Source organism: Stomoxys calcitrans, chromosome 2 (assembly GCF_963082655.1).
Source record: "Stomoxys calcitrans chromosome 2, idStoCalc2.1, whole genome shotgun sequence".
In the NCBI taxonomy this organism is placed as follows: Eukaryota; Metazoa; Arthropoda; class Insecta; order Diptera; family Muscidae; genus Stomoxys; species Stomoxys calcitrans.
Window position 1 is genome coordinate 220524921 of NC_081553.1, and position 14647 is coordinate 220539567.

At 35.6% G+C, this 14647-nt stretch overlaps 1 protein-coding gene across 4 annotated transcripts in view; it reads right to left on the reverse strand.

The window, feature by feature from the left end:
- The window catches only part of LOC106096383 (zinc finger and SCAN domain-containing protein 22), a 69257-nt gene that overhangs the window by 51906 nt on the left and 2704 nt on the right, over positions 1-14647 (reverse strand). For 2 of the 4 annotated variants that reach the window (XM_059362600.1, XM_013264104.2), the window contains exons 2-3: positions 8257-8628; positions 8131-8193 (exon numbers count right to left, since the gene is read on the reverse strand). In XM_059362600.1, coding sequence (XP_059218583.1) covers positions 8131-8193; positions 8257-8458 — 265 coding nt within the window. In that variant the 5' untranslated portion in view covers positions 8459-8628. Of the gene's footprint in view, positions 1-8130; positions 8194-8256; positions 8629-10039; positions 10130-14647 lie in introns of those variants that run through there. The other 2 variants (XM_013264103.2, XM_013264105.2) reach the window with 2 other exon arrangements.

A 14647-nucleotide genomic window follows, 5' to 3' on the forward strand; every position in this document is an offset into this window, starting at 1 on the left:
TTTTCATTTGGGGTTCAAAGCAAGGGTGGGTGGTGCTATGCTTTGCTGTGCGCTATGATGCGCCGCATTGTGTTAACTGCGACAGTGATGAGGCAGGCAGTCAGGCAAGTAGGCAGGCAGGCTTTCATACAAAATAGCAGAACTTGTACAAGGCACAAGTATAAGTATGTGTGCATGTTCCATACTCAAATGGATGGATGAATGTGTGTATATATTTAAGCGCTTCCATGTATGATGATGGTTCGTTATAGCGGTAACTAAACTTTAACGGGGGTACTTTTTAATACAGCAACAGCAGCAGCACCACCACCACCACCAGTTTGCTTTTGTTCCCCTTGTCCCTGTTGTTGTTGTTGTTGTTGTTGTTTAGTGTATATGGTGGAAATATGTATGGTTGCATGTCAACATACATACATACGTAGTATATACATAATGGTGGTAGTGAAGGTAATGAGTCAAACAACTCATACTGTATGTATGTATATATACCTATACCTATATGTATTTATATAGTATATAAGAACTCACATACATACATACGTACATATTTGTATAGACTCATTAAAAACATATACATACTAAAACAAGTTCTATAATTGTTATCAACGCAATCAATAATCAAAAAATTCCAATCCATATGCCTTAGTGGAATTGTAAATCAATAGCATTGCTTAATCGCCAACCTACTCGTACACTTATCGAAAACCTAAGAAGAGACAATGTAGAGATAGTAACAGATAAAAATGACTTCACGATCATATGGCAGAAGTATTTAGTGACATCTTGTTAGTCAAATGACATTACCGCCAATTGGAAAAATGCACCAAAACCGTATTGCCAATGTCACACAAAAATTAAATACATGTTAGTGAATGCAAGGGGATAGAGTTGTCCCTTGTTATGTCTTACTAAAATCAAAAGAAAGTCAAATGGATAGAAAACAAAAATCAAGTGACACATAAAAGCGTTAAAAGAAAATTGAAAACTTTTCCCTATATTGAGCCAGCTCTTCAATGTAAAAAAAAAACAAAAACAATGTGCATAGAAGAGGAGCATGAATTTCCCAACGAGTTGTTTGCAAGAGTTGCTGTTTAAATGTTGAGCCGAGCAATTAAAACTCATTGTGAATGATGTTATTGTTTTTCAAAATATATCTTAAGCCGAGAAACAATACCTCATTGTGAATGATTTCACTTTTTTTTCAAAATATTGTCCAGGATAAATACACTTTTGTGTAGGCTTAAACCAATTTTCCAAGCAATTTTTTAAATTGAGATATTTCCAAAAAGTAGCTTTTGACAGTTCAACAGTCATAAAAATTTTGGCCACCCCTTTTCATCTTAATGAAATGGAACAAGTAAAAATGAGTTAAGTTCGCCTGGACAAATCTGGGAACTAGTCGGTAGATCCAAGGAATTTTTAAATTGAGATATTTCCAAAAAGTGGTTTTCGACCGTCTCAACAGTCATAGAAATGTTGGCCACCCTTTTTCATCTTAATGAGATGGAACAAGTAAAAATGTATTGAATTCGGCCGGACCGAATCTTGGAACTAGTCGGAACCGTCTCAAAAGTCATAGAAATGTTGTCCACCCTTTTTCATCTAAATGAGATGGAACAAGTAAAAACGTGTTGAGTTCGGCCGGGCCGAATATTGGAACTAGTCGGTAAATCGTTAAATATGGGTTGTTGGAAGTAGTAACAACGTATAATAGTACCGTATAATAATTGCGGCTTCCAGTGGTCAAGGCGTAACAAACGGAATAACCAGATTAGTATGCCGTCCATTCTACGGTAGTGGGTATAACAAGGTAGCAGGAGACACTGGGTTGTCGGCTGAACTATATAAGATCGGAGGTGACACGCTGATGAGGCGTTTGCATCAGCTCGTCTCCATTGTCTGGTTTGAAAACCCATACCCGATGATTGGAACCTTACCATAGTCTGTACACAAGAAAGGAAACAAAACAGGATTTGCCAAATATTAAGGAAGAAGTCCATTTTCTATTTAGATTTAATGTCAATTAGATAATTGCTATCTTTCAGTCAGATTTTAGGCCTTTTAAATCCGCCGATTTTAGGCCTTAAAATCCGCAGAACCATAAAAAGAACGAAGAGAAACAGGTCAAAATATTTCATATATTTCTCGACTTCAATGGTTAAAGATCAAACTAGTTTCAAACGACTTATTGTGAATGAACAGCAGGACATAAATAGCATATGTCATCACATAATTCTATTATTACTACTTGTTGCTATGTTTTTATCTTCAGACAGTAAAGTTACAAACTGAAAAAATATAGTTTTTTTTCGTGCGATGAATTAATATTTAACAATCTGGACGCTAGAAATAAAAATTCAATTCACTAGAAATAAGTTCCAAGTTTATTCAACAACTTTCAAATAATTTGCATTTGTATCACCCCTGCACCGCCACAAAAAATACAAACGACATCGGTTTTGTGATCAAACAGAGAGCATATTAGTGGCCAATAGATTATACTTCGGTCTAAGTAAGAACAGGTTACGCCACATCTTGACAAACATATGTCAAGCTTTACAAGATTTCGAGAGCAGAAGGTCTACCGTTAAATTTATGCATACCATGGTCATATCTGCTTTAACAGAGAGTTTTTCTCAAAAATTCGATAGCTAGACTATTATTTGGAATATAGGCCCTTTTGGATTAGAAACTAGACTTCATAAGCTGTCCTTTGAGTCCGGTTTCAAAGTATCAACTTTTCCATTTTTGCACAGTGGTTCACGCAAATTAGATTTTTCAAGTCTTGTAGCGAATTTTTTCAAGTTTTTCCCAAAAATTCGATAGTTAGACGATTTTTTGGAATATATGCCCTTTTGGATTAAAAACTAGACTTCATAAGCTGTCGTTTGACACCGGTTTGAAAGTATAAAATTTTTCCATTTTTGCACAGTGGTTCACGCAAAATAGATTTTTCAAGTATTGTAGCCAATTTTTTCAAGTTTTTCCCAAGTTTCGATAGTAAGACGATTATTTGGAATATATACCCTTTTGGATTAGAAACAAGACTTCATAAGCTGTCGTTTGAAGCCGGCTTCAACGTATCAACTTGCTCCATTTTCGCCCAGTGGTTTGAGCCTATTATTGATATAGAGGGAAATAAATTTAATTATTCATTTACCTTCTTATTTGCAAGATAGTATTAAGGCTTTTTGTTGCGCTTGAAATTAAATTTTGTATGAATAAATGATTTTTTTTAGATTTAATTTAATTTTTAATATGTGGAAACATTTTTAACAGTGTCTTGCTATTGCCAGTAACTGAGGGCTGTAAAGTTAATGGTTTGTGTCTCCACTAGTTAAATTCGAAATTTAACTTCACTCACATGACGGAAACGAAAAATATTTGAAACGATCCTCTTGGATAGTTTACGAAAACAGGGAAAACTGATACTTCGAAGAAGAAAGAAGAAAGATATCTGAAACTTGGGTTTATAATTAAGGGAGAATGAGTGAAAGACCTAATCATTAGATGAGTATGTACTATTTTTGTCTACTGCATCTGGTGGGAACCGACCCCACGATCCTAACCACTTAGCTAGATAAGGAGGACAAATTGAAAATTGTTAGCCTTCGTTCAATATAATTTCATTTTGGGAGAAAGTTGTATAAGTCATCTATTGAAAACTTAGTTTCAAACCTACAATATCGAATAATTTTGAAAATTATAAAAATTTCAGTAATATGAATTTACTCTTACTTTCTTTTCAAGATAATGAATTAAATTCTCACTTCATTTATATTAGATAATTGTAGCAACCCCATTGAGCTCAATATATAGAGTCGGTAATTACTTCTCTTACAAAGAGAGCGAGAGCAGATGTCAAAGTTGTAGAAGCCGTTATTTACGTTAGGTTGGTTCACATATAAATGCAGGTCTTAAAGGCAATAGACTCTATAGTATATGGCGCATAAAAAATATAGTAATATAGTCGTGTGTACATTTTTATCACAACTTTTGCCTACTCTGGTAAATTGTGTAGTAATTTCTAGCGTGAAAAATTGACATTTGTCCCTTTATTCAAGCACTATTTGTGCGTGCAGTTATTATTACATTACACAAAATTTGGACAAGAATCAAATGTATGAATCGAAAAAATTAAATTGTAAGAAAATATATTAGCTAACAAAAGAAATGTGCCTTACCTTGGCGTGTACCATGAAAATAAACAGGAAATATAGTAAAAGTAGAAGAAGAACAATAGTAGGAGAAAATCTTTATGGTCACGTGATACTATAGAACACGCACAGCTAATTACGAAAAAACTTAAACAGACTTAAGAAAATTTTTTTCTATGTAATGTACTTGCTCAGGATTCACTTAACAAGGTTACGCCAAGCGATCAGCCAACATACAATTTATTTCAAGCAGTATTTTAAAAAGATGTGAAGTTAAAAGAAAAATAATGCAATATTTGTTAACATTCACAATAGGCAGATTTTGACAATCTCAATGATATTCATGGGGGCTACCCACTTATGTTTTCGCAATTGACTTAGCCTTTTATTAGTGAATTCTGGTGTTTGCTATTTCTATTTAAACATTCAGCAGGAGCGAGCTTGCACAAATTCCAGCAGTAATTCGCAGAATAATTGCTTATGAAAACAAACAGTTTTATTAAAAATTTTGGTAGAAAATGCTGCCATCATGATACATCAAAAGATGATACGCCAAGCGATCAGCCAGCATTTTAAAAAGATGTGAAATAAAAAGAAAAATATTGAGATATTTACAATAGGCAGATTTTGACAATCTCAATGATGTTCATGCGGGCTACCCACTTATGTTTTTGCAAGTGACTTAACTTTTTTAATAATGAATCCTGGTAATCGCTATTTCTTATTAAAAAATAATCTTCTGATATAATTGCATTTCTTAAAAATGATTTACCTAATATCTAATTTCTCAAACATATTATGCGTGTTTGTGTGTTTACAAACATTCCAGTAGCAATTTGCAGAATAATTGCTTATGAAAACCAAAAGCTTCATTTAAACAAAGTTTTAGAAAATTTTGCTAGAAAATGGTGCCATCATGATACATCAAAAGAAGGTAGATACACTCCCCGTCAATAGTGAACAAAAAATGCCAATCGAAAATGTGTTATTGTGATTTATTTTTCAGCGGGCGAGAGTATTATTTTTCAATTTTATTAAAGAAAAGTTGAAAATTTCTATTGAAATTTTTTTTCCTGTAGCAATATATAGCCTTGAACAGATTAATACTTTGATTGTCTATGACAGAACACGCCGAACTCAGATTCTCCAATTTCTTACACCTAGTTTCGAGACGTGGTTCTCCACTCGATCTTTCCATTTATTTTTCAATTCATTCTGGCTAAATGATCTTACCAACACAATCAATGTATTTTGATAAGTTATATGCTAACGTCACACAGTGGGAGGAAATCGAAAAAAAAACTAGTAAACAAAATTATGCCATTTGGGAACGGATAGAGATAACACTTTGGTCAGGTGTTATCGAGATCGTATGCAAAGTTTCAAGACCCTAGTTGGTACGGGCGCTTCTTGGAAGGCCCCTTAAGTTGGTGACGTCGGGATTTCGTAAAATTGTTCGGATTGCCAAATTTTCATTTGTGGTCCGAATTTGAAAATTCTTTTTTTGCTGAATAGTGCTCAGAAATCCCACAAATCCGCTTGAGATAAACACTGGTTTCAGGGCTATACTAGTTTTAACTTTTATTTGTTGAAATTTTGGCCTTGGTGTCGTTTCTGGTCTTAAATTGTTCAGATGACAACCTATCGGCTCCTGCTGTCTTGTTGTTTTTGAGTCGTGTCACTGTTACTTGGACCACTTTCAGACTAGGCTGCAAAGAATCTATACCATCATCAGAGATTGCTTTTGCAGTAGCCTAGTCGGATACCAGCAGCTGGGAAAATGGTTTTTAATTGAAACTAGCTGTTTTTTGAAACAAAGTTGTTTTAATTTTTAATACTACCATCATCGATTGCATTTGTCAAGTTCTTTGGACGCTTTTTCCTTGTAAGCAGAAACAAAAAAAAGGGGGACAAGAGATATCGGTTTATATGGGAACTGTACTAGGTTTTGGACCGATTGGAACCACGTACGTACGGAACACGATCCATCAGTTCGAGACCTTAAGAAAAGTTCTCGTGCAATCAAAATCGATCTATCCATATCCGTCTCTCCGTCTGTGGAAATCACGATATCGGCCGAACGAATAGGTTCCCGCTTGAAATTTTGCACACAGACTTTTTATTAATGTAGTTCGTTGCAAATGGGTCATATATGTTCAGATTTGGATATGGCCCCCATATAAACCGATCCCCGGTTTTAACTTCTTGAGCTCCTAAAGGCCTCAATTTTTAGTACGTGAATTACATTTATACCCTCCAATACTCACACCATATTCCCAAAAGCCCCAATACCCCGAAATGGCTTATTGAGACCATAGAAACCTCAATCAATACCCGATATGGTTGTTGAGTTTACAAGAGTACAGTTTTAGTGGTATCCATGGTGGTGGGTACCAAAGATTCGGCCCATCAGAACTTATTTTTAGTTGTTATCACTTGATTCGTTCAGCAGGCCTTCGATTTCAGATGTTTTTCCTTTATATAATCAGCTGATTTCGATGAGTTGGCGAACGAATAAAGTGACAAAAAGTTAAAGGGTTTAAGTCGACATTTTTAATGATATTATAAACTAATTTCGATGAAATTCTCACTCACGAATCACGTGACTTATGTGTGATTATGTGATAGATCCAAATCTAATCACGTGATCATGCACGAGCGTGATTCAATTAATATTCCTCATGCATGAGCATGAATAATTTCTCACAACGCTATTCACTACTCACGAGAAAATCACGAGCCACGAAAAATCGCGACTTATAAGAAAATCAAGATTTTGGGTAGGTATTCTATTCTGTTTTCGGAAAAGTCGCTAAAAAGTCGAGCGAAATTTGACAGCAATCAAATGGTTTACTTTCCATACCAAAAAACCGCTTTTTTATCTGCACTTATTGTTTTCTAAATTTAATAAATTTTTTTGGAAATAAATAAAAAAAACTAGCAATTAAACCAATAAAACAAAAAAATTATGCCGGCAATGGTTTCAAGGGAGTACTACTTTTCCGCCTATTTTTCGCCTCCGTTTGCAAAAAAAAATTTATTCGCTTCATGGAAAAATATTTTTTTCAACCGCAATTCACAAGTTCTTCGTGAGTCGTGATTTTTCTAGTTAGTCACAATTTTTTCGTGTGTCGTGATTTTTAATGAGTCGTGCGTGGGGGTGCGGGAGTAAAAAAATTTTTGTATCGTGAGCGTGCGTGAACGTGAGCTTGCGTGAGCGTGAGCTTGAGCGTGCGTGAACGTGAGTCAACTTAAAATTCTTGCGTGAGCGTGCGTGAATATTTTTTTTCTCGTGATGGCGAGTGCACATCTCTATTTCCTATAGAATCTAATACCGACGAATTTTCTATAAAAGTCTAATTTTAATGAATGCATATCAAATTTTGACAAAATATTCTATTTAAAACAAACTTCGAGAAAATTTTCAATATCAAATTTTTCTGCCGGATTCAAGTTTGTTTCTATGCTTCGTGCCGTTTTTTCTTTTCAAGATGCAAATTTTCCCACTTACATTCTACTAAGCAACAGCGGAGAGAATTATTCCATATAAATAAAATAATTATAAGATAATTTCTACAATATTTCTTACTTTTTCCGCTTAAAACCTATTTCTATATCATAAAAATAAAATCGGAGATTATTTGCTTTTGGATCAAGTAAGTAGTACTACCAATCTTTAAGTGTGGCGTGACCTTAAAGTAACTGCCGTAATGGTCAGTCAGCCGATATTATGTTTAACTCAAATTTTTGTTATTTTCCAGTATTCATAATATTTTTAATATAGTGATTAAACAAAAACATAAAAATTTACTAAGAATTTTTTTATTGGATAATTTCCAATTTGGGAAATGTTCCAATAAGATTTTCTTCCAAGAATAATTCTACAAAAACTACCCCCACTCACTCTGATTGGTATATTAATACTATGGATAGGTAGTATTGCATGCTAATGTGTATTATTTTATGAACCTACATCCATTCATAAGTGTCCTAGTCCTTTCCGATATGTCCAAAAATGATGTGGGGGTAGTATAATCTTAAAATATTGAACTTGAAATGTGTGAAATGTAAATAAATAATGAAGAAAAATGCCACTTACCATTGGGGATATTCTGTTGAAAATGATTGCCATTTGTCTGATAGCGCTGCACGTGATTGTCGTTGGCAGCAGAGGATGCTACAGCGTTGCCATTGATGCCGGGCGTAGTGAAAGCACCCGGTGTTTGGGTATCATGGCCAAATTTTGCGGCAAATTGATGAATGCCCGAAAACGGTCCACCGAATGCGGAGAAGTTCATCATAACAAATTAAATCGTACGAATGACGATGATAGCGACAGCGACAACGACCGACCGAGTCACACAAACACACACACACTCACTCGCGTATTCTTTGTTCTTCTTATTCTTCTTCTTTTGTTGATGTTATTATTATTCTACCAATAGTAAGGTGAAAGTACAAAAAATACTTTCTGTTTTTGTTTTGGTTTGTAATTAATTGTTGTTAGACAATTGAGAACAGCGATGAGAGAACGTGATGATTTTGAGAGAGCGGGAAATGGAGAATGAGAGAGAAAAAAGGAAAAATTAAACAAAATTTATTATATTTTTGCAGACACTTTTGCAATGGTTAACATTATTTTTAATAGAAATTCACTGAACAAACACGACAACTAAATTGGTTTTATTGCTATTGTTGTTGTTTTACTAATTATTTTGTTTCTTTGTATCTGAGTGTATACACTTTAACATGGGGTGGCTATACGTATATGTACCCATGTATGTGTAAAGGACAAAAATAACTTTCGTTTTCGGTTTATCGTAGTTCTATCGTATTTTTCCCCAATAAAATATAAACAATGTCGACGACACAAAGTCGGCAATGGTGATGACGATGACTACAACGACAACAACAACGATGAAAACTTTTGGGTATTGCTGACTGTGATGACAATTATAGCTCTATGTATGGTGGCGGCATCGGTAATGATGGTTGGTGATGGTGTATAATGACAGAGTAGCTGCTATTCCGAAACTTCAGAAGGAAAACCAACCCGACTGGTTTTACAATAGAAATGAGCTAGTGAGTATTTTTATAGTTGGCACACCGATACACTGCGTGTATCCAATCAGTTTTTGTTTTTCCTTTTTTCCTATTGAAAGCTATGGTCGGTGATTTAATCACATTTTCGTTTTGCTCATAGGCTATGTTAATTTTTTTTTTGACTTTTGTGTTTTCTTTATGATTAGACCGCAGCAGTCATTAAACGTGGTGGCTGAGTAGGAAACAATAACCAACTTTTAACACACACTTTTTTCTACACTAACACTAACACATGCAAACTGCTCAATTAATCCAATATCCTTAGAAAACAAACGTTGTAAAGTATGAGTAGCGCATTTTGATGTCAGCAAGTCATTCATCCACTAGAATCAGAAATATGCATGTATGTATATAAGGAAGAAATTTTGCTTTTGTTGTTGCTGCTGCTCTTGCTCTTGGCAATAACGATGACGGCTACCACAACAACACACAAAGAGAAGGGGGTTGTTTTTGTTAGATGACTGTGAATGTTTTTTTTGCTGCTGCTGCTATTGCAGTTGTACTACTCCATACATCGTCGTACTGATTGTAACGTGCACATACGTTCGTACGTACCACCTAAGTACGTTGGCCATTAATTGCTATCACTACACCCAACTCCTATATGGGGTCCACCGATGGGGCTGTATGGTGGTGTATTTTGAACTTTCAATTTCATCAGCTTATTGTTGTGTTGTAGTACAACGAACAGATCTCTTGGCAAATAGACCCATAAGAGTATTAAGCCATAATGTTTAGCGTAGACAGAGTAGACACATAAATACTACAAAAACACACACCCGTTCATTCACACATACACATAGAAAAGGACAATAAAGTCAACTACTATACTCAATAAACGCGCAAACCGAAAAGCGTGCAAATAGCGACTAACTAAGCCGAGCGCCGACACCAAACTAATAACTTTCTTGTGGCGCACTTGCTATTGCCTGGCTTCACGTTTAACGCGATGGCGATGAGGACGACCGACGACAATGATGATGCCAGTTGCCGCCAGTGTGGAAAAATAAGCAGCAGCGGCAACGGCGGCGGCGACAACAACCACCACCACCCTTAACACTAGCCACCATTATCAAGCCATTCATTTAGCGACGAAAAACCACCCACCACCCTCAAATAAAAACCGGAAACTTCATGCTCACCACCTCTCACATACGCACACACTGGCGCTTGGTGCTCACACTCTTTAAGCCCCACACAAATACAAAACACACCAATGTCTGGTGCATGGTGAGAGAAAGAGAGAACGAGAGCGTATTAGAAAGGGTGAGTTACAGTGTTGTCAATTAAGCAATTTTCTACAGTTGGTTTTTGTATTAAAATGTTTAATTTTAATAAAAAAATATCAAACAATTATTTTAGAAAAATTAAATTTTTTCGAGATTTTGGATTTACATAAAAAAGAATTTTAACAATAACTCGTTGTAGTTTAATTTTCATTGAAAAATTAAGTTACATTTAATATTCACAGAAACCTTCGTCATAAGCTCGGTACTATATGCGTGATTCACAATGGAAACTCAATTTTTCTACAATTATTTAATGAATGAAATCAGCTATTATCTAAAAAAAAACAGTAATCGTGAAAAATTTTTGATTTTTTCGAGAAAAGTGGGTTTATATAGTACCAGCCTTTAAATAAGAACTTCCTTAGAAACTGCCGTCGAAATTTTCTGGTAGAGGTGAATTGTAGTAAAATTACATTTTAGTAGTAAATTGCAAAAAATTGTATAGGAAAAAAGTTTTCAAAATTGTATCTTCGTAAACAACGGAAGGCTACATCTATAAAAAAAATTAAATCGTAACAACAGGTCGTAATATGACATTCATAGAAATTTTGAAAATTTCTCAAAAATAGATATTTTATGAAAAATTTTAGAGATCTAAAACATGTTTTCCGCTTCGTTGGTTTGCTCTGTTAGATTCTAAAATGGCTAAAACTATTTTTCCTGAAAATTTTGCAAAATTTGGAGTTAGGGTTTCCCGCTAAAAATAGTCATTTCGACCAAATAAATATTACCAAATAAAAATCGCATCCTCGTCTTCGGATGCATCTAATGCGCCTTTAGCTTAATAAAACGCGTTCACTTTTTCCATTTTTATATTTTGCCGCATGTTTCCAAATATTCAACAAATTTTGTCTTCTTCTTATATTCAAACAAAACTTTATTGAATGATAGCCGCTGATTTTTTGTGCGACGTTCTCCACCGTAGACTGGCACGGTGTAAGAAATGCAACATATTTCCACTCTCTGTAGGCAAAGCACTACACCTGGTGTTGGGGTTAAATTTTTTTGGACAAACGAACACAAAATTTCGATTTCAGTGCAACATGTCGGAAAATGCTACATTTTTTTGCACAATCGAAATCACCATAAGAGACACCATATTTCATTAGTATTCTTCAAAATACAACCCGTAATTCATTTAACAACACTGTTTGACTGAAGAGACAAAGTAAGAGAAAGGGCTGCTGAGAGTATGAGTTAGTGTTTTGGGGAGAGCAAAATCCCCACCAATTAAGCAAACATTCTCTCACACACATATGGAAGTGCTATGCACATTTTTTCTATGAAAACAACAACAACTAAAACCAGAGCCAAACTGCATAGGAGAGTGAGTGAATGACTATGGTAGTGTGCAGGTTGGATGGTTGGTGTTGGCAGCAACGATGATGATGACGATGATTTCTCTATGTGTTGTATTTTATAATCTCTAACGGGAAATGTTTCATTTTTTCACTTTGTCCTTTTGTTTTTTATTTATTCTTTAACATCCCCCATTTATAATTATTGTCGTTTTATGTGGCATTGTGTGTGTTGTTGTTGTTTTGCCCCCTTGCACACACACACACACACACAAAACACCAAAGAGGGGTCTGTGTTCCACACACATATCCTAGTGGTGCAATGTAACACTAGTAAGTAGTCATGTGTGTAGGGGGAAGAAATAAGCGAACTCCCCGTTTCAGCAACCTCCCACCATATGGCAACATATGAGGAGAGAGTACATGTATATTAAATTACATAGGGTATTTAGTTTTTATATAAAACCATTTGTATATATCTAATACTACTAGCATTCCAATAATAATAAATAGCATGTACCCATTTTAGTATGTGTTTAGAGGAGTTGATTTTATTATTTTTCCAGATATACAATTGTTGTTGTTGTTACTTCTTCTATAAAAACATTGGCATATTCGCTATGATGTTCTTTGTATGCGGAATCACATAAATATGCTGTGAGGAGGTGTGAAGGACCCCTAAATTGGTCTGAGAAGCGGGTATGATTGAAACTGAAATTGAGTGAGAACAACGCGTACTCTCTGTCATAGAATTACCACCCCCTGTGGCAATATGAAATCTGAATATTGAATATGTGTGTGACCAAGTGCGTGTGTGTGTGTGTGTGTAGTTCTATTTTCGCAGAGACACTTTTATAGCCTGCCATCATCATATGCAAAGGATTGTAATAAAATTAGCGGCTTAAAACATATTTTACATTAAAAATGGAAACTTGAGTCGATCCATTTTGTCTTGGCTTAGAAATGCATAATGGCGCCAAAGCACAATTGTTAAAGTGGAAGTAAGATCGTTATAAAACCGTTAACCATATGGGGAGGAGAGTTTTGTCACATATTTTTAGCAAATGGGTTTTTTATCTTCGAATTATATGTCTGACTCACTACACAAGTTGACAAAATTATTTTTTTTTTGCCCCCCACCATGGGAGGTTACACCTCACCTGCTATAGCTCTCATAGAAATCGTTCTCCCGATTTGAATTTTTGAGACACTAGATGGCTAGATTATTATTTTCCATATCGGCTAAAAAAGTGTACGTAGCACCTATCACTGTGCACTGTGGTTTCGCTTGCATGGAAAGCTGCTACAAACATATTTCTGATAAAGCTAATCGCTTATCGATCTAAAATTTGTATCAAAGGCTCCTATAGGATACAACAAACTATCGCAAAAAATTGTAACATTGGTCCATTTAGGTATTTATAACATAGGTATAGCCACCATATAGCGGTACCAGCTTTTTCAACTATTTCGAAATGTCGCTGTAATTCGGCATTTTGGCTTTTTAGAGATCAAAAAATATCTAAACCAAAAATTATTAAGATAGGTTCATGTTTTGACATAGCCCCATATAGCGGCTCAGCCTGATATTATCTATTTTGACTTTTCAGACGGTAAACAATAATCAAACTGAAAATGATAAAGATATGACCATGTATTAACATAGCCTCATATAGCGGTACCTCCCGTTTACCTATTTTGAAGGGTTTGAACATGTTTTTCAACTAATATCACTGTTGATGTTGTCGTAGCCGCATTTCCATGTGGGGGTGGCGATCCTCGTCAAGCTCATTCCAGTCTCAAAAAGTAAAAAATATGCAAACCAAAATGGAAAAAACAAAGAATCTGTCCAAAGTTTTAGCTCAAGATCTTTATTTTTTAAACAAATGCAAATTTTGCCCATGCACATTCCACTAAGGAACAGGGGCAAACTTCTCACATATCAATGAGTGCAGTCCGATTCAAGTTTAAGCTCAATAATAAGGGACCTCTTTTTTATAGCCGAGTCCGAGTGGCGTGTCGTCGTGCGACACCTCTTTGAAGAGAAGTTTTACATGGCATAGTACCTCACAAATGTTGCCAGCATTAGGAGGGGAAAACCACCGCTGAAAATTTTTTTTCGGACGGTCTCGTCAAGATTCAAACCCATGTGTTCAGCGTCATAGGCGGACATGCTAACCTCAGCGCTACGGTGGCTTCCTTATTTTTCCTGACTGCAACGTAATTACAACAGATAGACGGACGGGCATGTCTAGATGTTCTTAGATTTTTACGACGAGCTAGAATTTATATACCGTATAGTGTCATAAACGAATATTTCGCTACCCACCTTCGGTGGTGGGTATCAAGAACAAAAACGAAATACTTTCAAACAATAAACGTTTTTTTCGCAAGCGTCGTCGATACGCCTTCGGATTATTCGTCGTTGGACTTTGTTGATCCTTCGAATACCCCAGTGGGGCAATATACGCAGCAGCAGCAGAACCCCATCCCATATATTACCGCGATAGGGATTGGGAATTTATAGTTCTTGCAATCTTTTCGAAATTTGAATGCTTATATAGTGGACTCTATGAATCGGAAGAATATTATGGCCAACATCTGCAGCTTGCATCGTTGTCAAGTCTACAATGTGGCACAAAAAGTGTGCAGTACGGACCAATGAGTATATACCCCCGGAGTTGTCACAAAGATTATTGGCCCAGCATCAGAATCCTGCAGTCTAGTCATATTCGCTTGGTGTGCATAAAAATGTACACCATGGCTTTTAGCATTCTCCCCTAGGTAGCAATCAGCGGCA